The following is a 27,411-nucleotide window of genomic DNA, read 5'->3' as shown; positions in this document are numbered from 1 at the left end:
CCAGCTTTCAGCTTTCAACCCCTTTCAATGTATTCTATTTTATTTTTATTTCATTATTTCATAAAAAAAGTTTCTTTTGAATTTTGATATGTCGTATTTTTCCATTATTTTAACTACAAGTCCTTTGATCTCATCTTTTGTCAACAAAAGGGCTAAAATGATATGGCATCACCTCATAAGACTAACATGACATGACCTCATAGGAATGACATGACATGAACTCATAGGAAAGACATGACAAAACATGACCTCATAGGACTGACATGACAAAACATAACCTCATAGGACTGACATGACAAAACATAACCTCATAGGACTGACATGACATTAACTTATAGGACTTACATAACCTCATAGGAATGACATGACCTTCTAGGGCTGACAGGACATGACATTACACAGTATAAACATGACTATCAAAGGGTTATCCAGATTCGATATAAAAGTCGGGTGTTTTGACCAGTTGACCACCTTCAATAAGAACTGTACATAATGATGAGATTATAAGGAAGCAGTGTAACTATAGCAGCAGATATGAGTATTGTGACAGCCAGGGTTAAAATAGGTCTATAATACACTGTATAAATGATAAATTAGGACAATCACCGATTAGCTAACGCTGGATTAAGACATCACCAATTAGCTAATCCTGGCTTACTTAAGGTCATGAAATAGATTTGACATGATGATCCAGATCTTACAGATGAGAAAAACACCTGAAAAATAAATAATAAATAAATAATTTTTAAAAAGTAATGGCACAAGAGGATCAGAACTTTTCTCTCCAACTTAATTAAGGGAGCCACGTTGGCTCAGTGAGTTAGACGCTTCCTCGGTAACCTGAAGGTCCAGGGTTAAATCCCGGCATAGGTCGAGATAATACTTTCGAATTTTTCAACCTGGTTTCCCCCTGTCAGTGATGCAGGTAAGAGGGGGTGACATGGAAAAAGTGTATAGTCGTTTGGATGGGACAATAAACTGAGGCCCCGTGTGCTACAGGCTATGCACGTTAAAGATCCCTCGACAGTTGAAAATCGAAAAAGAACAGGCTAATGCCGCTGTCATGGCAAAATTTCCCTCATTGCACCTTGCATGGCGTTGCCCGTCTTCATTAGCCCACAAGTAGGACGTAAAATTCATTTCATTTTATTTTCCAATTTAATTAAAACCAGTATACAATTTTTAACTTTGATTCTGATATTTTTTTTTTGTTTCCATCCAAAAATACAAACGAAATTTTATGTACAACTTTTCAGCACCTTATTGGCTAATGAAAAAGGCAATGCCATAAGCTACGGACTGAGGGAAATTTTGCCAGGACAGGAGCATTTGTCTACTCTTTCCGAATTCCAACTGCTGAGAGATATTTAACATGCATAGCATGTAGCACAAAGGGCCTCAAATTATTGTCCCATCTGAACAACACTTTTTCCATGTCAGCCCCTATCACCTACATCATTGACGGGGAAATCAGGTGGAGAAATCCGAAGGTATCTTCTCGACCCAGGATTGAACCCTGGACCTTTCTAGAAATTACCATAAAACTCTTTAATGTCAAAATCTTACCTTATCATTTCGTTCACACAAAAATTTCAATTTCTGTGCCTTTTTATGCATAAAAACTCCATCTAAATGTCCTGTTTCAGCAGATCTTATTTCAATAGCTTTATTACCCCAGCCCATTATCTGACCAGTACTAATATAAGCTGAAATATACAATATACTTTACTTATATAATATGGAGTTATCTCGCCTACTTTCTACTTCTGAGTTAATCAAAATATGCATTGCCATGCAATGTGCAATGAGGAAAATTTCAACAGCTTTGGCTTTAGTATACTCCATTTTTTTGATAGTTTTGAGCACATGAAGCAGACTTATTATTGCTTTACTGAAATAAACTGGAATTTACTTTTTGCTCCAGATAGGGTAAATTAAAAATTTCCAATGTCATGCAGTGTGCAATAGGGGAAATTTCAACAGCTTCCATTTAGCATTCACTTTATTTTTTGAAAGTTTTGAGCACATGAAGCAGACTTATTATTACTAATAAACTGGAATGACATCTTACTATTTGCTCCAGAAAGGGTAGAACACAAATTTGCAATGCCATGCAGTGTGCAATGGTGAAATTTCGATAGGATAAGAGCATTTGCCTACTCTTTATTCTTTGAAAATTTTGAGGGACTCTTTATGTAAGTAGTCTGTAGCAGACTTGTCTCAATTCATAGTTTCATCATAGATCTTACAAACGATGATGTCGCCTGCCTAAAAGGGCAGAATACCTGGTGAGCAGCAAACAGTTTACTTACCAACAGATGTAGGTAATTCACCCCACTGTAATACCACATTCTTAGTTACTTTACCATTGGTATCAACATAAACACCTTCATCTAAAAAATATAATAAACTACAGTTAGTATTTATATTATATAGTCATTCACATTTCTGTTCCCAATAAAGTCGTGCTGTTTTATGAATTTCCAGATAGTTGAACCACGTCATACCATTGCATATTAGCATCACAATTATTGTAAACATAACTTTAACCCTGTGCCAGTGCCTTATATTGAATAGTAACTAGTAATAGTACCCTAAATCTCATAACTTGAGTTATGTTCCTTCCTATATTGACACCTGTCAAGTGTCACGTGGGTTGATTTTAAGTTTTAGTTTTGTTATCCAATCACATTACCGTATTTTATCTAATTTAAGTTTTAGAGAACAAAGCCCTACGTTAGACTGGATAATTGCACATAGACTGACCATTATAGCCAATTTTACTTGTAATAGAAGGTGTTTGTGATTTTTTAATTGTTTGTGCTCTCAGTTGGACTGAGACTTATCCATATTCCGCAAGTTGATTGCAGCATCTACAACAACATATGATTTTTACATGGAAATGACACACACAAACATTTTAAATCACTTCCTTGACTTAATAGGTCCACTAATTTTATTTCAACGAAGCGTTCAAATCACATTTAAAGCCACTAAACTAAAGTTGAATTAAAATAGTTGTTTTAAGACTGTCTAAGTCAAGAGACTGTATGATACAATAAGTTAATGGTACTATACTTACTATCATAACAGAGTAATAAATGAAGACCATTAGTATTTGGTAATATAACTACAGTATGTGGTATAATATTTCCTTGTGTCTGAAACAGAGAATAACAGTTTGAAAATTTTCACATCCAACATTTAGTTATTTCTTTTATGAATACTTATATATGGCTGATAAAAAGCATTATCCATTTCCCTATCAGCTGTTCTTATAAACGATAACAAATTATATCCTTTCTACCAGCTGTTCTTTGGCCAAACCTCTTTCCCATATTTACTGCTAAGTCAACTAGAATTATGGGCAAAGGTGACTTATTCAGGGCCACCAGATTTCTCCACACCAACTAAAATTAAAACCCACAACTACCATTGTTTTGACAAAACCAAGTAAATGACTTCAGGTAACCTGTCCTTAAATATGTTATAGCTTGCACAATTAAAGAAGCTCAGTGAAATTCCAAAGCGCTCTCAATTCCATCAGACAAAAAGAAAGTCATTGGTAGTCAAAAATATCCACAGTTTCATGTAGTGCCAATAATAACAGAGAAATGTGATATATCACATTACGAATACATCATTTTGTAAAAAATCATATTCAACGAAATATTCATATACTTACATGGGAAGGAATGTAGAGGTCAAACACCTGTGAACTGTCAAGGTCAATAGCATGGAAACCTTTTAATGAACCATAAATAACCTTTAACCTTTGACCTTCCTCCACTGTCAAATCAACCACGATTGGTTTATATGTTAATTCGGGGAAAGACTGAAATACAAGATAAAAATAATTAAAATCAAACATGATGTCAGTATATTGGATAAAAAAAATGGTGGATTCATTGCGAAAATTTAACAACTTCTCTTGCCTCATCATTCCAGGCAGTAAGATATACAATTGCTAAAAGTATCCCACAAAGTTTGACTTCTCCTGAATGTACAAGCCTAGGTTGGTACAGATCTTCATTTGGAAAGTGGAAAAGGAGCATTCTGGTCCAGAGACATGGCACAAACAAAATTAAGATCTGAAGGAGAGTTTTATGCTACCTTCGATACCACTCGTGTTTACGACTTTCTCGAAGTGCGAACATCGTGCGCAAAACTGGAGACTGTTCGGACGATGTTGACGACTTTGTAACTAAAGATGGACGACGAAATAATGTTAGTCATTTTTCCATGAGGTCCAGGTGAAGGCCGTAGAAATTGTGAAAATGGGTGGTAAATTTTTCTATCACGACTTCCTAAAGTAGTAAATACGAGAAAAACCTACTATCGAATGGAAGTTCACAACATTAACCCTGTGAACATGGTAATCACGAGAGGTATCGAACGCATAGTGCTCCCAAATGTACAGGCCTAGGATGGTAAAGATCTTCATTTAGAAACAGGTGATTGATTGGATGTTTTGAAGTTCTCAATTGAAGAAGACACTCTATATTACCTTAAATGCCATAAATTTATGGTATGGTTTGGGAGCCCAAGCATATATTTCAATACTCTCTTGTAAAGCTATTACCAAAAACTTGATTCTTTCATATTTCACTGGAAAAAAGATAAAATGATAGTTTGAAATTCAAATTCAAATTGTTTTCCTTTTTACACTGTGGTGACTTTAGAATATACTGAATTGTACACAGTGCCCTAATTTACAATGGTTAACATATGCAATTCATGCCAAAATATCATACCTTTGGATATATAATATGTTTTTCAATATGGAGACAAAAGATTGTAAATTTTTGGATTAACAGACAATAATTTTTTGTCAATAGTTCAACCAGATATTATCTTTGATTTTTGAAAAGTGCTATGGATGGCTGGATTCGAAAAGTAAATTATGACGACAATGTGTATTTATCTCACCTATTTTAAAATGCACACAATTTTCCAGTTCACCAACATTTACCCAACCATTTTTCTTATCATTCTGAAAAATAACCATATCTAATAATAATACTAGTAAAAGATGCACTTCACAGGTAGAAATCAATCAATGGAAGCCAGTTCATAGCTATGTGGAATATTTTTCTAAATTACAAATGTTTACTCACCCCTTCACTCTTAAAGATCTTGCTTTTTAACCATGATAAATAATATACACGAATCTTATTTTTCTTGCCAGATATAGTCACCAATATATTTTGACCTTCTAAAACTTCCATTTGATGGAATCGTCTTCGAGATATCAAGGTATACACTGAAATAAAACAGAGTGTTCACTTTATCTTCGATGACTTGATAACTTGGCATCAGAGGCCCCTTTATCAAGATGAGATTCACTTTATCCAAATAGCTTTGTATGAAGTGGAATTTTAACCCATCAAATTGACCATTATCATTTGAGAGGAGTAGCCAAAACTCATATAATATTCATAATATTTTGTGTGTTCATAATTATAAAACAAACTCTATGTAGAAGCAGTAGATTGGTCAGCTTGAAAATCATGTGACATCATGAATATTCATAACCTCAGTCTCTAATACAATATGTAATAATTTTGAAATTTTTAATGAAAATAACTACCTTTTCCTTGCCCACTTCTATCTAACAACATCAAGCCATTTTCTGTTCCAATCAACAAGTTAACACCTGTAAAATTATAAATAGGAATTAAACCATCAGAAATAGTTCTAAAATCTTTCTCAATTTGCAAAATCAATAAGTCAGTTTGGAAATAACAATCTTTAATTTCTTTTTTTTCATGTAAGGGATACACAGATAATTGCAGATACGTATATCTGACCAACTTTTCCCGCCAATTTCATTCATTTCTACGAAATACTAAAAAATTCATTTTACTATATTTTTACTATTTAAACGATCAAACTTACCCCATAATGCAGCACACAAAATGTCTGAACCAAAACGCTTCTTGTATTTTCTAATCTCAGGCGTGTCTGTCCCCTCGACAACTGTTTGTGATGGCGTGACATTAACGTTGATCTGTGAACCTCGACGGGATTGCTGGGAAATTGAACCAACAGTTGAACCACCTGCTCCGAATCCAAACGCAGAGAAGGACCTCTGATGCCGCATCGAGGACTGTTTACCGACAGCCTGTCGATACTTGAAATGTTAGAATAAACCAAATCAAAAATTCCAAAATTCAAAGGAAAATGAATAAAAATAAAAGGTCATTTGTTTAAGCCTCCATTATTATCATGTTTCTCAGAGTTTATTGGTCATATATAGGCTATATATAGTTATAATGAAGCCATGAAATATTGGTATGATTTAATACAATTGTCCATATACCAGTATATATATTCAATTGTTGATATACACGTACATATATTCAATTGATGATATACCCAAACGTCCAAATGATACCCTTCAACAATAAAATAACGTGCCTCCAAATCTAATCCCCTTATAAAGTAGTGCACAAATAGTTTGAAAAAAAAACTGCCTTCCCAAGAAACAAAAAAAATTTTAACTAAAACATCAAGAAATATTGTGAAATGACTTTGGAAGAAGATGTTGGAAATTTGTAAATTGAAAACTGATGAAAAATTGAATACTGATCAAATTTGTGACCTATCATGTTCGAAAAAAAAAACCAAAATTTTCAAAAAATAAAAAAACTTCCATCGCAAACAGAGTGAATTGATTTTAACCAAAAAAATACAAAATTAGAAATTTTGAACTGACTTCCCAAAAGAGAAAATTTACATTACAAAGGTACCATTCATTTAACGCAGAATAGCGCACTTGATAACAGTCTGCTTTTAGGGTGTCAACATAATGTCCATTATGGATAACGACAAAAAAACATGACTTAGGCAATTTGAAGCAGATATATATATACTTATACAAAGCTTGATATAAATTATGCTATATGATAAACAGATTGGCTGCAAGCATAATGATCGTGTAATGAAATGACAGTGGCTATTTGACCAATAAAGTAGAGAAACATGATATTTTGGAGTATTGTGTTGGAATCGTAAGCAGGTGTGTTGTCACAGTGAAACCAGTATAATAACATAAAACTAATCCCCAAATATTGCTCTTAGAATTATATAGGCTTTTAGGCTTCCATTAATTATCATCTTTCAAAGGGGCATTTCCCATCCTATTTTCTATTATAGACCTTGTCGTCAAGACGTAAGAGTAATTTTTAAGGGATTATACGAATACTAATTTATTTATTTAATGCCCCTAGCAACCTCTGAAAATGCCAACTGTTGTCCTAATATCAACAATAAACTTACATTAACAAATATGGTATAAGAGTTATATTCCTTGGGATATGAAAATATTATTCAGATTTATCTGTTATTCACAAAAGAAAATCTTAATGATGCAGTTAGTAATAAAAAGGAAGATTTTAGCAGGACAGTGGCACTTGCCTACTTGTTTTTGATATCTTAATAAGAGTGTGCAATGAGGGAGATTTAAACTTCCATAAAACGCCCAAAGTGCCTAGGTTAAAAGTGCCACAGAAACGACTAGAAGATCTTTCTATTTCAGTCCATCTGATATATAAGCTAATCACCATTATTAGGAAAACAGACTCAAGGTATTATCTATATCATCTGAGGATGGAAGTTTTGGTTGATTAAATAATGAAAAAAAATGCTTTTTAAAGGCAACTGATTATTCTTAGCAGTTTCCCAAGGCTCTTATACACGGCAAAGATTTGCAGAAACCCTCCTTTCAAATTTTATAAACTTATATACAATAGAAGCCAGAAACGCATAGAATATAATTCTAAGAGCAACATAGAACTAAATTAATATTAGAAGGTTAGTTTAAGCAAGCTATGTTAGTATTTAGCAAACCATAATACAATTCAAAACCTGTTAAAAAACAATGTAAATATTCATAAAAAGGGAAATCAATAAAAACAATTCAATTCACATCATGCTCATGGGCCTGATGTCAAAAAAGGTCATAAAACTTTTGGTTCTGTTAAAGGGGAAGTATGTGCCAGATTATCAAGAATTATTGAATGAACTTAAGTCTCCCATTGAACACAAATTTATCAATTTTTGTAAACATTGTAAATTAATTCTTGGGTTTTTTCATTAAACGGATTGTAAAGAGGTTTTTCTAAATTTTTTATATGTATCAGGGACACTGATAGCATCAATTTGCACCATTCCAATTTACAATCAGACATCTGTGGTTCCTGCAATTTCACTGAAACTAAGCATTTTATGACGTCACTAATCGCGAATGTGTGATAAAGCATATTTTGCAATTAGTGACATCGTCAAACACTTCGTTTTAGTGGAATTGCAGGAACCACATATGTCTGATTAAAAATAGGAATGGTACAAATTGATGCTATCGGTGTTCCAGATACACTAACAAAATTTAGAAAACCTCTTTACAATCTCTTTAATGCAAATAAAGGGAGTAATTCTAGTTTTAATGAATTTAATTTGCTTGATCTTTATTCCAATTATCTGCACATTCTCGCTTTAACAATATAATATCAAGGAATCTGATTGGATACAATTTTGTCATCTTGATAAAATCAACCAATCATATTTCTACCTTTTTATTTTTATTATTAACCAAGGTTATGATATTGATATTTCTAACAGCAAACCCACGAACATCAAATCAGTTTTCTAGTATTTTTTTGAAGTAAAAAGAGAATCAAAGTAAGCCAGTTAAAATGATGCAGTATTCATCAATTCATGCTCATAAATGTTATATTGTTATTATTAATGTTATTAATGTTATATTGTTATTATTAATGTTATATGGTTTAAATTGGTTATATTCAAAGTGGTCAATAAATGTTAATATATTAGAATATTGTTTAAAATCTCTAGGTTATTGAGTGCTGTGAAAATTCAAACAACAAATTCATTAATATAATTACATTCAAAGTGCTAAAGCATCTTTCACAATAATAGCAAATCTGATTCTAAATTCTCCTTTTTTTCTATCAGTTTACTCATAATGCTAAAATCTGACACTACTTTACACAATGCTGAGTTCACATTTGTATTTTTAGTCAACTTATCACATACAATAAATTTTAAGAGGAAAATGACACAACTTAGCATAACTTTTTGATAATAAGAGCTCAAATCATGCTGCCAGGACATGTTTTTGATACACAATTTTCATCAGGAAGTGTAGCAAATTGGGGGTTAACTCATTGAACAGGAGCGAGAATAATTAGTCAATGTTTCCATGACATTTATGTTGTAGAGAAACTCCATGCATGACTAAGGTTAGGGTAATTTAGGATAAAAACTCATTTCATTTCTATTCTAAATTTCATGAAGTCAGGCCAACCACAATGAGGAATAATATCACAAGAGACAAGCTTGATTGTTCAGAGTCACATCATTAACAATATCTCAGAAACTATTTGATAAACCATTTTAAAAGGATACTACCTCTTAGAATGGACATAAAATTTCAAGTCTTAAACTTGGTCAATAAGTGTATATATTCATTAGTTAAACTTACCAGGTGCCATGACTAAAGAATAGAATCTCTATATAACACGATATATCTATTAAAATCAATAATTAATAAAGCTTCTAAGCATGTTTCAAAATTACTTAGTTTAATGAATTATTACTTAGTTATATGGATTTATTAGCTTATAGAAGGATTCTTTTGTATAGTTATGACACTAGGTAAGTCCACTGATGAACATAGACTCATTTTAACCAAGTTTTAAAATTTCAATTTTTTGGTCATCCTAAGAGATAGTATACCTTTAACTATTCTAAACCAACTACTAACCAACTAATATTGCCGTACCAATATATAGAAATACTATATTTACCTCGTCTGATGTTGTTTTATCTTGAGGACGTTGTGGGGTAGAGGCGGGAGATCGTGGCTGTGGGGGCGTGTGAGGGGGTAGAAGATCAGGTAATACATTACTACTAGTACTATGTCTAGGAGACTGCATACCTGAAAACATCAAATAAGCTTAAAGATGATAATGAAAATATTACCAAATAAACCTTTAGGTTACTGTACACAGTAGAGGATCAAACCTGAGAGTTGAAAAGCATCAAGCTAATTTTGTAAGATAGCTTGCCAGACAAGGTAACATACACCCACTAGCAGTTGTCAAAAATGACAAGTGTTTTTATAAACTAAAAAACAAATTTTCTCATGAGATCTCATCAATATATACATGCATATCAAGTTTCATTAGGATACAAACAAGCCTCTATTGCAGTTGTTCCCAGCCTTTTTCAGCCTTCACACCCCTGGAGCAATAACCTGGACCTTTCACATCCCCAAAAATTTGTTTCATCCACATTTGCAGCATGTGATGATGTGAGGTGCTCTCTCAACTCAAAAAAAATTCTTCTCCTACGAAACAGTTGGCCACACCCCTGACACCCTAGTCCCACACCTTCAGGGGGTGAAAACACCCCAGGTTGGGAACCGGGGCTCTATTGTGTCTACAAACCAAATTGGACGAATGCTACAAGAACTTTGGACAGATGGACAACAAATTGCCCTCCGTTAAATACAATTTTCAAAATATGCACCTATATATTTTCATCGGCCTACTCTGAAGCTGATTTTTCAATTAACATCAAGATATTCGTGGATAATATTCCCTTTACCTAAAAAATTCATAATTCATATAACAAGGAATTTTAAACAAGAGAAATACTTACCAAGAGCACCAGGTGCAGAAGAATTTGATTGTGTTCTGTGGATGTGTGCAACTGGAGGTTTATTTCTAGAGCCACCATCATTTCGCCGATCACGATATTTATCACCATTATCAAGAAACGAAGGATCAGACTTATTCTGAAATATAAATACAGAGAACATAATGATGGGGCAATAACATACTTATTAAGTCTTTTGAAATACATTTAGCAATTAATAAGATATATACACACAGCTTTATGGAAAATCAATCACTGGTTAAAGTTCTTGCAAAGTGTTTGAGACTGGAGAAAAGAAGAAGACCTGTAAGGACCTAAAAATCAAGATTACACGATTGTAAAAGCTATTGTTTCAGACCCAAATAATGGTGTCCAATTGCCAAATATTAAGTGATCCCTAGGGTTGCTGGATTTGTGAGTTCTGCACATTCGGGCTTCATGGAATCAACAGAACCTTTCAATAAAAAAAGTTAAAACAGGATTCTGAAAAAATAGTAGGTTGTAGGTTGGACAGAATTCAAAATGGTGGAGAAGGAAAACATGGGTAAATCTGTTTTCATACTGATTGATTGGGGGAAGAATGACATGGAAAAAAAAATTATCACTTTTAATAATGAAAATATAGCATACCTCTACTAAAATATAATAATAATTATCTATGATTTTATAATAGTCAAATAATGAGGTATCACTAGATATAGAATTATATAACATATTGTTACTTTAATATATTACTCTTTAATACAAATATATCATTTATAACACCATGTTGTCATAACTAGGTTGAATTAGCTAGTTCAAAGTTTTTTTTTTTTAACTCAAAATAAAATTTAGGTTGCCTGATGAAGGGTTTAATATCCCAAAACACAATTCAAAATACAACACTTTTTGCATTTGCAACTCTACATTAATGGTTGTTGGTTTGAAGTCTAATTTTTTTTTGATTCCAATGTCAAAATCAGCTTTCTTGATAATGGGTTCAATATCCCAAACACAATTTAGTCAAAATATAACACCTCTACATCAATGCTTGTTTGCTCCAAGTCTATATTTCAGAATCTTATATCAATCCAAATAGTTTCCTGATGACAGAATTTTATCCAATTCAGCAAGAATGAAACGCATAAAATTCTCTGCTTTATGGTGATTTTTTTTTTTACTGTGTGCAATTTAACAATAATAGCAACAAGATATCAAAAATGGTTTGCCAAGGTCACAAATACTTTGTTCATTCCCAAGAACCAAAGTCTATAAGAAATCAAAATCCAAAACAGCTACCAGATGACTTAGTTAATATCGGAAACACAAATTAGAATAACAACTCTCAGCATTAGATATTCTTTATAGCATTTTCTCTTTAAGTAGAATAACAACATTCAACCTTACTACGTATATTATCCAAGGTCACTGATAAATCCTACAGAAAGATCAAATCAGACAAAATACACAGAATCTAATCGAAGTTTAAAACATCTGTGGTATCTTAAAAACACATATTTGAGATCGTTGACCATATAAACAGTGTCCAGAGTGATGGACAGTATATTGTCAATAATGAAGATGATGTATCATAATAATAACTATTGGTAATAACAGTATATATTATGACAAGTATTACATATCAATGATATATCATCTTATTATTACTATTAGCTACTTATTGGCTATTGATCCATACCATCCTAGCAACATAGTCATTATACTAGTACCGTTTCACAGTTATTTTACACTGGCACCAATTTAACCTACTATCAACAATTGTCTGTCTCATTGATTTTCTTAGCACTTCCAGGAATTTTACCAAAATATTTTCCGATTCCACTATCTAACAATCCTGACGCTTCAGAAACTTAATACTAATGCCAAAGAAATCCAATATCATTCTTAAATTCAACTCCAAGTTTGAATTCCAACAGCGTTGTAATTCCCAAGTCAACTACGCCATATTGATTGTCAGGAATTCCTGCTGCTGAATGGAATAGTTCTGCAAGTAGCTAGTTCCAGTATAATAGTGTATGACACGACTGGCAGTGATAACTACATGTTGGAAAGGAGAATATTGATTTATTTTCACTATCTGTATTTGTCATATTGACCTGTTTTATAATGACCAATGTTTTCACTTCTTCACTACCACTTGCAGGCTAGCTCCCCTCACTGACTAGTCACTTTCAGCAAATTACTCAACATAATGCCTCGTCTCATTTTCTCTTAAATACTCATCAAGACATTATTCTGAAATTCTGCAGGGTTTTTCCGGCAATTCAACTATTATAATTTCATCGCAGACATCTTGGATGATGACAAATTCTAGCAGAAATTTTTAGTAAAAACGAATTGTATCTTATGAAAAATCAACACGAATAGTCAATAATTTGAAATATAAAGACTTAAAGATGGGTTTCTGTGTTTTTTAGTTTCAAATTAAGCAAACTATTTGATTAATTGGTGTTTCTAATGAATTTTCATGTATTCTTAATCATATTATTATGTTCTTATTCATATAAGTTTTAACCAATGTCCATGTATGTATAGTCTGGATACACAAAATAAGAATTTTTGACCTTTCTTGATAGGTCACTCATTGGAATTCTGCTGGTAATTCTCTTCTAATTTAGCTAATTATGAATTAATTATGGACATGTGAGACAAACTGGTATTTTTCCAAGTCATAAGAACACCTCTACTTTCTATTCATATAAGTATTAGCATTTTCATTTTCTTAAATAGAAATAAGGGAACCCATCTTTAAAAATGTTTAATTCTACAGAGTAAAATTTCATTTTATTGGAAATGTTTTAAAATAGATATAGCATTTAATGGTGAATAATGGATTAAAGTAATTCCACTACAATTTTTTTGTTCAGAAATGTTACTTAAAGGGATACTACTGCTTAGAATGAACATAACATTTAAAGTCTCAAACTTGGTCAATAAGAGTATATATTCATCAGTTGAACTTACCAGGTGCCATGATTTAAGAATAAAATCTCTATATAAGATGATATATCTATTAAACTAAGTAATTATTGACAGAGCTTCTAAGCATGTTACAAAATTACTAAGTTAAAAATAGCTGTCAAAGCTAATCAGTAATTAATTGAAATTTGAGCCTTCAAATTCATGTGCGTCCAAAATAAATTATCCACATTTCAAAGTTAAAAAGACAAGTCGTCTTTTCTTGAGACTCTGCCATGCATTAAACAGACACAAACAGAAATAGAAAGTGAAATTTCTAGTAAAGAGATTTTTGAAGGCAGTTTTCATACATTTCAATTACTTCTGAAGGCTATTTACATATAAATTCAAGACCAAATTCAACCCTCCAAAAAGGCAAACCTGTGCCTTTAACATAATATCGAAGTTATGATTCAACTTCCGTTTAACTAGATAATAACAATATAAATATTAATAACAAGTTTTATTACTGTATTTATTATTTTAGTAGGTTAATAATTACTGATAATCAATAATACTTTATCTCACTGACTTCATATATTATATTATCATTCAAGATAAGACTGAGACCAAACTTTGTTCTGTTTTTTTATTAACTTTTATATTCAATATAGCCACTTCAGTTAGGGTCTAAAGACAGCCTTCTTGAACATTTAATAACTCAAACAAAATGTGTATTCTGAGAATCATTTGACACTGAATGCACCTTTTGTTTGTGTCACAAAGTCCCAATGTTGGAGATAGCAAGAATTTGATTGGCTGGCAGTATCATCAAGAAGGCCATCTTTAGACCCTAAATGAAGTGGCTATATTAAAAATAAACGCTAATAAAAATGGAAGAAAAGTTTGGTCTAATTTTAATTAGTCTGAGGCTGAAACCTTATTAGTCTTTGAGTGGCAATAATCCTTTGAATTCCAATCATCAATGATTAGTAGTAACGTCATCAAAGGGATTGTAAAGAGGTTTTCTACAATTTTTATATGTATCAGGGACAGTAATGGCTTCACTTCCATTCTGAATTTAAGTCAAACGTCTGTGTGTTTTGCAAGTGTTTGATGATAGCACTATCGCCATGGCTCTTAAGATATTACTGGAAGCTTATGCAATAGTAATTTCATTCAGTTTAACATTTTTATATTTACAGGAACAATAGACACCCTATAATGATTTAGACCTGTTATATCATTAATAACTTCTATACATTTTCTATTTCTAATACTTTAGAATGTTTTTAAACTGGAATACTATGTCTTAGAATGAACATAAAATATAAGAATTTAAACTTGGCCAATAAGAGTATATATTCATCAGAGGTTATACCTAGTGTCATATATAACATAACAGGATCCTTATATAATCCGATAAATCCAAAAAACTTAGTAATTATCCATAAATCTCCATAACTATTGAAAAATGCTTAATATTATGAATATTTGAATAATTACTTTGTTTTATGAATTTGCCATTTTTCTAGATTTTACAGGTATTCTGTTGTAACTTTATGACACCAGGTAAGTTCATTGATGAATATATACTCATATTGACCATTCTTGAGAATTAAATTTTATGTTCATTCTAAGACGTAGTATCACTTTAAAAGAACTATAGAAAGATGAGCAGGTGTAGTTATATTATTGAAGTATATTGTTAATGAGATGACAGATGTGGTTTGTTGGACTAACTGTTTACTAATAATACCACATAACATAGTTACTATGATAATTTTTTATTAATCAGACCAAGACAAAGACAAGAGAGCTACCCATGTTATCCCTACTGTTTGTCTGTAAAATTACAAAAAATATATTTTTATCAATGCAAAAGACATTTTAAGACTGGCAGTAATATTTTAAGGCTGATATTCCAATTCTGTTAAAAAATCTAAAAATGCTAAAACATTTTGCTTTTTTCAGTCAGAGTATTGAATCCTCTGAACACTGCGAAGAATAAAATATACTCTAAACCAGGGTACAATTTAAGTTAATAGTCCAATTTCAACATTCATAAACTTGATAAAGGATTACTTGCTATAGTGAAACATGGTAGAAATAAATAAGTTAAGGACGTTTTAAAAATCAATGGTAAGTGGAGGGCTTATCTAAAATTCAAAATTAACAGATGTATTTGTATCAAGCCAGAACAATCATTCTGAACAAACAAATCACTTTGAAAATTCAATTTTAATACATTTTAGAAATCCTAGAAATGTGCTTTGTGCCATATATTGGGGATTAGTCAACGGCTGTCTTTGTACAATCTTTGTGATTGTAAACTAGAAATGTTGACATATCAGATTTATTGTTTACCTTTGTAACTTGATATAATAGAGTGATGTCATGTTTGCTTCTGTAACCTAGTAACGTCTTATCTTACATATCAATGTCACAAACTAACTCATTATTTTTAATGAAAAATTGATTAGTTTTCAAGTGAGTTGGAATCATGGAAATTTTTTTTATTTGAGATGATGTCACTGTTTCTCACTAAGGCAAAGATGCAGTTTTTACATAGCTAAAATAAAGATGGTGGACGACAGCCATATATGCCCACCATGGCATGAGGATGGTAAATATTCAAGATTTTGGGGCAAGCGCAATAACTCTGCTTCTAACGGTCGAAAATAGCTCAAATTCGAACTTGATCTTCGTTTAATGAATATGTATTCACATACCGAATTTCATTTGATTCCATAAAAAAAATCTAGTTTTTAGAGCGTTTACAAGCAAATGTTGACGGACGGACAGTGGTGCCGAACATAGAGAGATGTGGGCGTATAAAAAGGTTTCATCTTAACACTTGCAGAAAAATTAGAACAGAACAGTTTTGTGTGAAATTTCACTGCTTTACACCATGTCCTGTATTATCAATAAATCTAGCCCTATCAGTTCTCGGAAAGCATATACGGATGGAATATCTGAAAATGTCATGATTTGTGGCAGGTGCCATGCCATGTTCATTTTTTCATCTTCTGAAGAGCAGTTGAAATGAATCTGTTATCTAAGCCTACAGACAGCATAACAATATCCATGTCACAAATTTAAATAATCAATGAAAAAAATCATGCACTAAAATTCTTGAAAAATTCAACCAATTCACCATTCCTTCCACCAATCATAACTCAAAAGCGTGAATTTTTGAGCTAAGCTAATCAGTAATGGTGTTCATAGCTCACCGTTGAAATATGAACCTTCAAATCCATATATAGAAAAAACATATATATATATAGAAAGAGAAAGTGAAATTCCTAGTTTGAGGTATTTTTGAAGGGATTATGCGATTTTTGTTCAGTTCTAGTACTTCTGAAGTTTATTTACATATATTCAAGACCCAAACTTCCCTTTCAAAGCAATCTTTGTCTAGCTACCATACAAAGGTCAAGAAGGTTAAAAATTGTTGATTCAAGAGGAAAGGGGAGACAGACATACATTGGTCCAAATAATATGTTAAAGATAACAGTGAAGGTTAGTTACACTGAGCAACTTTTTATTGTAACATTAATTGCATTTTTTCCTTCCATATCTTTAATGTATAATTTGCTCAAAATATGTGTTTGAGGAAAACCATGACTTATTATCAGCATTTTGTTGTTGTACCATACTTGGATAATTTAACATTGAAGGCAAATAGAATCTTAGAGGAAAGAAGGTGGAGCTTAAATATGCTACAAACTAGTCCAAAAAAATCATGACATGCATGAGCTTCAATTTCATTGGATAAAACGGTAACGTGTTCAATAATTAGTTCCATCTGTCAATCATTTTATATTTATCACATGTTAAATGAAGCATGTGTCTTTATTGATGATCATTTATGTTAACTCGTAAGAACCGTGGTACATAATTTTACTACTAGGCTTTCTAAATATTTAAGAATTAAATTATGATTCCTCCACGAGCAAACTTAAAACAATATAACAATTTGAAACCTTTTAAATGTTGATGTTAAATATTTTAATAAACAGATAGTCAATTACAATTTTGTGATGTTTCAATTATAAACTTGGGATTGTGCAGATGACATTATCAAAACAAAAATTTCATGGTAAATTATTTTTTATTATATCACAATATTTCATTTTTTCAAACCGAAAGTTATCAAAAGTTATCCCAGTAAGTAACAAAATGAATATGTAGGAAATAGAAGGTCATAGGGGGACATAGTCTCCAGTCTAGAGCAGGAGAGCTGTTACCATTTTAAGATGCTTTGGAAGTCATTTCCTTTAATAGATCCAAGGGATCCCTGCAATGGTAAATAGGAAATACTAATTGATCCTACCTTTCTAGGAGCTTTCAGAGTACTATCACCATCCTCTTCAGAAAGTCTTGAAAGATTAGAGCTAATTGGCACTTGGGTGTTAGGCATATCTGGAAAAAATAGGCATCAAATTATTTATTTATGATTTTTTAGAATAAAACTACTCTTCATGGGCTATGTACAAAATTTCAATAACTGACCAAACAGATAACTGAAGATCGCATAACGAGAAACTCTGAGTAAAAACAACATGTTTTTTAAGGTTCTGTTTTACTATTTCTATTCAGAGGTATAGAATAGTTTAGAAATATAGTTCATAGTTCAGATCGATATAAACACTCAAAAATCTAAAAAATATCAGCTAAAAGTTGCTAGTTAAGTATATCAGAATGGTACAAATCAGTAACCGTTTGAGCACTATTCTACAGACATTTCTGTGAAGTAAAGACAGAGTTGCTTACCTTCATGTATTACCATGGATGAAAGAGTTTGAAGAGTATCTTGATTAAAGCTAACAGGTCTGTAAAATAAAACATAATCTTGATTAATCTCAGAACAAAAATTCATTTGAATTACTTAATGCCAACAAAAACAATTTCATATTTGTTACTCTTACATGGGTATCAAGGTGGGATATCATGGTGTCTGGAAAACAGAAAATATCAATACCATGTTCTGATTGGATATATTGTAGTCTTGAAGAAAAACACAAATGATCACTGTTGTGGCATTGTGTTTTGCATTATTAACAGATCTTGTTTTCGTTTTTTGTGTGAATTCTACTTTCATTTTAGAATTCGCATCCTCCTTCTTCCAAACAAGTGAACGCTAACAACTTGGGGGCAGAAAAATCCTTTCGCAGAGTTCACATCTATAATACATTTGATTTTTAATTCTATCAAGCAACAAGACAATCTTAATCAACAAAATAAGAACATACAATGGACGTGGAGGTTCTGAAGCAGGTAATGTTCCATCTCTATGGATCAGATCATCATCTTCCTCATCATCTTCATCATCATCATCATCTTCAACATACACAGTTCTAGCTTGTCGTTCTTCTCCACCCATTTTACGTAGATGTGCTGCTAACTGTTCTAAATCCTGAATAACCAAACGTCAACAAAATAATAGCCTGGTTGTTCAAGACTTATTTCAGGTGCAAAACAATTCCTAATTCATAAGAATAACAACTTCTGTCTGGACAATCTTGTCTACCAACTGATATTTGGCCAAATATGTCAGAATTGATCTGTCCTGGATTACCAGTACCAATTTACAGCTAGGTCGATTGGAATAATGAGAAAAGATAATTAAAGGTCAACAGATTTTTGCGTGCTGACTTAGATAAAAACCCACAACTACCATTATGGTAACTTAACAAATGACATCGAAGACTTCAATGTTCTATAATATTAACCTCATTATGTACAGCAATGGTTCATTACTAGCTTCAATTCTATGGAAATAGTACTTTTCCTACTTCCTTCAAATGCAAAGACGAAACAACCAGTCTTAAAACAGACAATGGTCAGCCCTATATCAAAATGGAACAGACAATAGGAACTCTGGTTAACTACCTGGTACAAGAATGGTGCCTAATTATGTCAAGGTATTAGATAAAGTTCTTCGTAATACTATGACATTGTGAAGATGATGTTAAAGGGGTGGTAAAGAGGTTTTCTAAATTTGTAAAATTGGACCATTCCAATTTTCAATCAGTCTGTGGTTCCTGCAATTCATGCAAAAAATAAGTGTTTGATGGTATCTCTAATTGCGAAATTTATCACATAAATCATGTGCAATTATCTATCAAACACTTAGTTTGAGTGTAATTGCAGGAACCACAGTTGTCTGAAAATTGGAATGGCGCTATTTATTTTACCAGTGTCCCTGATACACATAAATTTTTCAGAAAACCTGTTTACAATCCCATATTTATAACAATGTATACCTACCTCTGGTTTGTGAGCTTGTCCAGAAAACATTCCAGTAGGTTTATCAGAATGAACAGCACTAGCATGTATAGCACCAGAACTTGGATTATTAGCATCTGGAAGAACTATATAAGTTGATGGTAGGTCCAATATAGCAGTAGTATTATTAGTAGTGGAAGTTTTGGTTAGATTCAGTTAGAAAGAGGTGGTGTACAAATACAGCCGATTGTGAGATTATGAAAGAAAAATAGAAGAGAAACTAATGAGTTTTGTTAAATATTTTGGTTAAAAGTTGTGCTTTGGTTAAAACCCGTAGCCAGTTATATAGTCAGACAGTCTAGATAAAATTAGAGCAAATTTTTGTTCCGTTTTTTTTATTAGCTTTTATTTTTAATATAGCTACTTCAGTTAGGGTCTAAGGACAGTCCTCTTGAATGTTCATCAAATTAAACTTTAGATCTAACCTCACAAAATGCCAGAACTTGAGAGGGAAGAAATTTGATTGGTCATCATTGAGTTTGATTAAAAAGTTCATTTGTGGAATGTTCAAGAGGTTAGTTGTTAGATCCTAACTAAAGTGGTTATATTGAAAATAAAAGACTATATAAAAACAGAACGAAAGTTTGATCCCATTATATTTAGACTGTATAGTCAGACAAAGATTATTAGTCGAGAAAAGAAATTTATGCACATTCAGATCTGATTTCAAATAGAAATTTGGTCAGTCTACTTTTTTTTTGGTAGTATACATATTAATGGAAACTTTAAAGACTAGTCTTATGCTGCATTGGATACCTGCTGTGAAAATGGTGTTTACCGTTCTGGCATTATTCATAACTTTTATAGTTATAGTGGACGAAGAGGTTGCATTTTATACACTTTTGTCATCCTCATTTGAAGTTCCATTTTCATGACTTTACAAATAGTAAATAAGAGAGAACGGAATTTCACAACATTGAACTGTAAACACCGTAATCATGAGAAGTATCGAATGAGGTATTATACTTGGTTGAATACTACCTAACCATAAAGTAAACTGCTTATGTTTTTGTTTTGAAACAGACTGGGATGTGCACTTATATCTGTGATTGACTGGCGACAAAAAAACAACCTTTATTAACAAATGAACTCTTCTGAACAATCGTATCACTAGGAAAAGCACATGTTTGGAAGAGTTCATTAAGAGTTGAGGGATGTTAATTGGTTGACTAGCTTTAAAATCAGAATATATTAAAACTAGCATTATGAATAGTATATATTGTATACATTCCAGGCATACATTTCATATATAGTAATATTAAAACAGAAACATGTTGCAAGAGTTTTAGGTTATACGATCTTCAGACAACTGACCTATTGTCAGCCTGCATCCCTACTGAAGTTGGACAAGTAGAACTTATTCTCATGTCTACATTTTGAGACAAAATCGGAATTTTTTTTAAAGAAGTGTTATTTAATTGCAGATACACCAAATGTTAGTTTTATATTGTGAAAAGATCTCATTTTCAAGTATATATAAGTATATAAAAATAAGTAAATTTTTTTTTTGAAAGTCTTTCATATATGGTAATTTTCTTTTTAGATAGCAATTTCTTTTTCAGATAGCAATTTCTTTTTCAGATAGCAATTTCTTTTTCAGATAGCCATTTTTCTTCACATTGAAATTTTTCAGACAATAATTAATTCACCAGAAATTTCATATAACAATTTGCAACCATAAAAAAAAATGCTAACGAACCTATGAGTCGTGACTGCATGGGAAATTGCTTTGGCAAATTGTGGCTTTGTGATGGTTGTTGAAAATGACTAGATGGTGGGCGTTGTTGTTGTTGTTGTTGATGGGGCTGTGGAAGATGATGTTGGATTTGTTGGTGTTGATGATGCTGATGATGTTGCTGTTGTTGTTGTTGTTGATGGTGTGAGAGAGGACGACTTTTAGCTTGTTGATTACGTCTGCCCTCTCTTTCTTGAATCTGTTGGAAGTTTCGTTTAAGTGTTGATTCACCAGGTATTTGTAATATAGAACTGAAAAAGATTGGAAAAAAATTTGGAATGATATTAAAAATACACCTTCGCATTGATAGCTTATCTGTAAAAAAGCATTTGGCCTCACTACAACTTGTCAAAAGCTTTCCAAGTGGTTTTTAAATTTGCAATTGAGCCTTAAGTGGCACATGGTTACATCTTACATATTTTATTAAGGATTTAAATTAAGATAAGGTTGGTCCCTGACAACATTCAAAATGTTTTACATAGAAATATATACTGCATATTTAACTCAAACATTGACATGGAAATATTAGATTACCTTGGTTCTCCTGGCATTGTATTTTCTTCATCTTCATCATTATCACTTCCTTCATATTCATACTCTGTATCATGATCATCAACTGAAATAATATAATTTATATTCATAATTTATACTCTGTATCATGATCATCAACTGAAATAATATAATTTATATTCATAATTTATACTCTGTATCATGATCATCAACTGAAATAATATAATTTATATTCATAATTTATACTCTGTATCATGATCATCAACTGAAATAATATAATTTATATTCATAATTTATACTCTGTATCATGATCATCAACTGAAATGATATAATTAATATTCATATTTTATACTCTGTATCATGATCAACTGAAATATTATAATTTATATTCATAATTTATACTCTGTATCATGATCATCAACTGAAATGATATAATTTATATCCACGTCCAAAATTCTAGCAATAATATCTAAAAAATATAAAACTTACTCTTTTTATTCTTCTTATGTCTATCAATATGATCTTTAAGTTGAATTCGAACTTGTCGTTCTGTAGGTTGATCACGTATGAATGGATGTTTGAGTAATTGTTCAGTGTTGTGGCGTTGAGTATAATCTTTTATTAAACAAGATTCAACGAAATTGTGAAACTTACTCGACCTGCAAAATAACGAAAATAGGTTTTGATTCAGTACCTAAAATCTAACATAAAACTAGGTTTATCATAAACAAACCTATTCTCAATTTGAATTTAAATCCTTTAATTGTACACGAAAAATCAACAATCACTTTCTTTTTAAGTTTAAACAAGGAATCATAAACCAAACAATTATCAATATATATGCATCTCCATTTAATGGACATTAGTTATAAATCATTTTTAGTTGCTGAAGAGATAGAGGTTTTAATCTTTCTACGGGGCTGCTCAACTGGTGAATTGTTTATGTTAGGGATTTTTTGGAATCAACAGCACAGTCAATACAACAAGATGGAATAGACAAAAATAGTAGATGCAGACAGAATTCAAAATGGGCCGAAAATAGATCAAATAAAAAGTGACATAACTGCTTTCATACTATTCGATGGGGGTCAGAATTAGAACAGATGGAACTAGTACAAAACTCTTTAATCAAGCACCACCATGATATTTGAAACATTCATACAGCCTTTTACTATTGTGAAATTTTTATCAGATTTTGATGTTAACATCATTTAATATGTAAAGATAGAAAGGAGTAGTAATGTTTCTATGACGTGTAAGTGTGCGGTTGAAATCCTACAAATAAGATAATCATCTTACCATTTTGTGGGATTTTTGAGTCGTGGAGGTGGGTTTCTAGGTATAAGGAACAGGGCCCTCATAGGGTGCATATCACAGAGTGCTGAAATAAACATACAAAATCATTAATAATTAACAATAGATATAACTTCATTATGATATTTTTATGATTCACATTCTTCATTGCTTTAAAGTTGACTTCCCACTTTCATCATTTTTCAAACAAGTTCAGCCATTCTATGCAATGGAATTTAATTCATCTCTTGATGATAATAAATTTTAAGAATATATTTGATTAACTTACGTGGCTTTCCTTCAGCCATTTCTATTGCAGTTATACCTAATGACCATAGATCACTCTGAAAGTACGGTATATATTAATATTAATATACTTTTCATGTTACTTGCACACCTGAACAATTGAATTGTATACAAAATCAACGCTTAAAACTTTATGACACACTCACTTCAAGCTATATTACTTCTTAGGATAGTTTAATGGATATATTGTCTTATATAGAAATTATATTATTTAGTCATGGTAAGTCCAACTGATGAATCTAAACTCTTATTGACCAAGTTGGAGAGTTTAAATTTTATGTCCATTCTAAGTGGTAGTATCCCTTTAATAATTGACAGGCAAAGCTGAATTGAAAGAGTTTAAATAATAATTGAATTAAATTTTTGGGTTTTTATTAGAAGTACTTTAACATGAAATTTAAACTTACTCTGTTATCATATGTTGCATCAGGATTTTCATCACAAGCTATTACTTCAGGAGCCATCCTTAAAATATAATATTACATATTATACCAAAAGAAAAATTTATGAAGATCAAAAATCGAGGTATTAGGGGGTGAAAGCCGACACCAGGGCCAACCCTCGAAAGCACTGTCACAGATATCAGAATTTTTCTTACCTTGAGGAGGATTTGAACCCACGGCACCTATTACCTTGCAGACGACAACTCCTTCAAGGAGGTATTCATATAGCCTGGCACGGGCAATGTCAGGTATTAAGGGGTGAGAGCCGACACCGGGCCAACCCTCGAAAGCACTGTCACAGACATCAGAATTTTTCTTACCTTGAAGAGGATTTGAACCCACGGCACCTATCACCTAGCAGACGACAACGTGCTACCGACTGGGCGATTCCACTGCCACAACACAATGTTAGAGGCAAGTATTAATGTTTACACAGTACGGAATTGGTTTTATTGTTTACCTTGTTGATGCTGAATGAATATCCCAGTATTTTCCCCCTTCAGTTTTTTATTTCACATCATTTAAAATTGAGTTCATTAACTACAATTTATTTTTATCTGATATTATCATGTCTATATTACAAAAGTAACTTACCAATATGGCGTCCCAATAAAAGTATTTCTTCTCCCTATTGTTTTATCTAACTGGGCACTAACACCAAAATCAACTTAAATATTCAAATAAGTATTTAAATTAGTGGAAAAATATCTTTTTAAATCCGAGAGAGAGCAGTAAAATAATTAATCTTAAACTTCTTAATACTAGATCCCATCATTATTGCCTATAATACCCTACTACACAGACTTGAACAAAACATTAAAATGAAAAATGAAATGAAAGGAGTTTTACGTCTTTCTTTTCTGCACCATGTGGGCTAATGAAGACGGGCAATTCCATGCAGGGTGCAATGAGGGACAGCAGCATTTGCCTATTCCTTTTCGATTTCTAACTGTTTAGGGATCTTTAACGTGCACAGCCTGTAGCACACCGGGCCTGGGTTTATTAACAAAAGATTGAAGAGCAACAGTAAACAAGCTGCACTCGACTGGACTTACCTAGTTTAACTTCAGCATTATCAGTTAATAAAACATTCTGACCCTTAATATCACGATGTATAACACGATTACCATGGAGATGAGCCAAACCCTATAAAATAATAGAACTTTATATCTTAATATCACGATGTATAACACGATTACCATGGAGATGAGCCAAACCCTATAAAATAATAGATTTTTATATCTTAATATCACGATGTATAACATGATTACCATGGAGATGAGCCAAACCCTATAAATTAACATAATGTAATATCTTATTATAGTTATCTTATATCTTAGTCAATCAAATAATTCTAGAGAAATAGCCAGTTTTTGTATTAAACAAAAAATAGTAAGAAATTACACATACCCTCAATATCTCTCTACAAACATAGGCTATCCATTCTTCTTTTAAACAATTCCCCTTTGTAGCTACAATAACAATTATTTCATTATTTTGAAATGAAATGAAATGAATAGAGTTTTACGTCCTACTTTTCTGCACCATGTGGGCTAATGAAGATGACATGAAGGGTGCAATGAGAGATATTTTGGTGGCATTAGCCTGCTCTTTTTTGATTTCCAACTGTCAAGGGATCTTTATGTGCACAGCCTATAGAGCACAGAGCCTCAGTTTATTGTCCCATCTGAATGACTAGACGCTTTTTCCATGTCAGCCCCTCTTACCTGCATCACTGACAGGGGGAAACCGGGTTGATCTCAGCCTATGCCGGGATTAAATCCTGGACCTTCAGCATTTTGAAGTAGGAGTTTACACTTACATATAATGAATAATCATTGCCTTTTCATTTATTTATCACATATTTGCCAATTTATAATTTCAAAGGTATATTTTGCATTCAAGGAAATATCAAACTTCATTTTCGGAAATTTTATGGTCGCTATATGGTATCTGATCTGATTTTATCTCACGATTTTGACAATTAAGGGTGTTGAGCATCCAGCAGACCAGCTTACTCGTTTCAAAACACCTGATGGTACATTTACTTCTCTTTAAAGGAGTCAACAACTATACAAATTTAACTCTTGATTTTGCCTTGCTTTGGACAAGATTTTGAATTGTCTTGCTTGTATGGATTTAATTATCTTAAGTTAAGATGTCTTGAATGGGTGTCATATTTCATCTAAATCAAGGGTAGAAACCAAATGGCTGCTTCAACAGGTAAAAATTGTTGGACGTTTCTTGAAGCATGCCGTTAAAATACAGGTGACTGAATGAATTAACATTAATATGTATGAAAACCAGAAGTTCTAAGATATAAGAGCCTTACCTTTAACTAAATCTGTAACAGAACCAGCTCCACAAAATTCCATAACCAACTGAAATTATACCATAAACAATTTATTTTTGAGAATCAGTAAATGTATTCTATTTATAATTAAGAAGGACACATAGTCCTACATTTAGTATATCAAGAACTGTTGTCACTTATGAATGAGCAGGTCAAGTACTTCATTAATAGCAGACAAACCTGGCACTTGATTTCAATTTTGAAAGATGCTTTGTGCAACAATACAAAACAAAGAATTTCAAGAGAAATAGACATTAAAATGATGACAGATTTATTTTCTACATTTTCTGATAATTTCACAAAAATGATTATTACCATGCTGTGTGCATTAAGGAAATTCTGTCAAAATAGCCTGCTCTTTTTTCGATTTACAACTATAACTATAAGTATTTATGCAGTCTAAATTTATTGTCCATATCAAGAGACTCAAAAATTTTCCATGTAAGCTTCATTACTTTCATCAAAGATCCTGACATAAGAAAACAGGGTCAAAAAACCCAAAAGCCTTATCCCAACTTCTGCCACAACATGACCAATGGCCTCAAGATTATAAAGTGCTCAAGCTTCTAACCCAATGAGCCACGACTGCACTTTATATGTAATGAGAAGCACAAAATAGAAGTGAGGTAGGTGTCTGCTGACAAATTGCCAAATAAAATTCTTTATGTACACTTTTCCCAGCATTATCAAAAGGCGCTTACCCAGAGTTGGTCATCTTTGCCAGGAGGACCTTTTTTAATAAAAGCACCATAGTAAGTAGCTATATTCCGATGATGAGAATACTGAAAGAATATACACAGGGCTTTAGATTATCTCAATTTGGGAGCTAAGCATGCCGGTAAATATAAAGGCTTGAGGTTTTGGAGCACCATAAGTTTTTTAAGTTAAAATCTGAAAAG

General features: G+C 32.0%; 1 protein-coding gene across 1 annotated transcript in view; it reads right to left on the bottom strand.

Annotated features, from left to right (window-relative positions):
- Positions 1-632: 632 nt before the first annotated feature.
- LOTGIDRAFT_214738 (hypothetical protein) overlaps positions 633-27,411 on the bottom strand; it is a gene marked incomplete at its 3' end in the record, with an annotated part of 29,432 nt that continues 2,653 nt past the window's right edge. Inside the window, exons 5-30 of the mRNA XM_009055053.1 lie at positions 27,214-27,294; positions 26,492-26,540; positions 25,570-25,631; positions 25,215-25,305; positions 24,754-24,826; positions 24,124-24,181; positions 23,700-23,754; positions 23,417-23,498; positions 22,607-22,776; positions 22,142-22,223; positions 21,539-21,858; positions 19,851-19,958; positions 18,833-18,954; positions 10,658-10,822; positions 10,048-10,113; positions 9,831-9,953; positions 5,899-6,109; positions 5,591-5,656; positions 5,114-5,263; positions 4,930-5,010; positions 4,508-4,608; positions 3,686-3,835; positions 3,083-3,161; positions 2,313-2,393; positions 1,567-1,706; positions 633-716 (exon numbers count right to left, since the gene is read on the bottom strand). Of these exons, the coding sequence (XP_009053301.1) occupies positions 633-716; positions 1,567-1,706; positions 2,313-2,393; positions 3,083-3,161; positions 3,686-3,835; positions 4,508-4,608; positions 4,930-5,010; positions 5,114-5,263; positions 5,591-5,656; positions 5,899-6,109; positions 9,831-9,953; positions 10,048-10,113; positions 10,658-10,822; positions 18,833-18,954; positions 19,851-19,958; positions 21,539-21,858; positions 22,142-22,223; positions 22,607-22,776; positions 23,417-23,498; positions 23,700-23,754; positions 24,124-24,181; positions 24,754-24,826; positions 25,215-25,305; positions 25,570-25,631; positions 26,492-26,540; positions 27,214-27,294 (2,850 nt within the window). The remainder of the gene's footprint in view (positions 717-1,566; positions 1,707-2,312; positions 2,394-3,082; positions 3,162-3,685; positions 3,836-4,507; positions 4,609-4,929; positions 5,011-5,113; positions 5,264-5,590; positions 5,657-5,898; positions 6,110-9,830; positions 9,954-10,047; positions 10,114-10,657; positions 10,823-18,832; positions 18,955-19,850; positions 19,959-21,538; positions 21,859-22,141; positions 22,224-22,606; positions 22,777-23,416; positions 23,499-23,699; positions 23,755-24,123; positions 24,182-24,753; positions 24,827-25,214; positions 25,306-25,569; positions 25,632-26,491; positions 26,541-27,213; positions 27,295-27,411) is intronic.

The sequence above is a fragment of the Lottia gigantea genome, assembly GCF_000327385.1.
Source record: "Lottia gigantea unplaced genomic scaffold LOTGIsca_23, whole genome shotgun sequence".
NCBI classification, from domain to species: Eukaryota; Metazoa; Mollusca; class Gastropoda; family Lottiidae; genus Lottia; species Lottia gigantea.
Note: the sequence above shows the minus strand (reverse complement) of the source record. Positions and strands in the feature narration are given on the sequence as shown.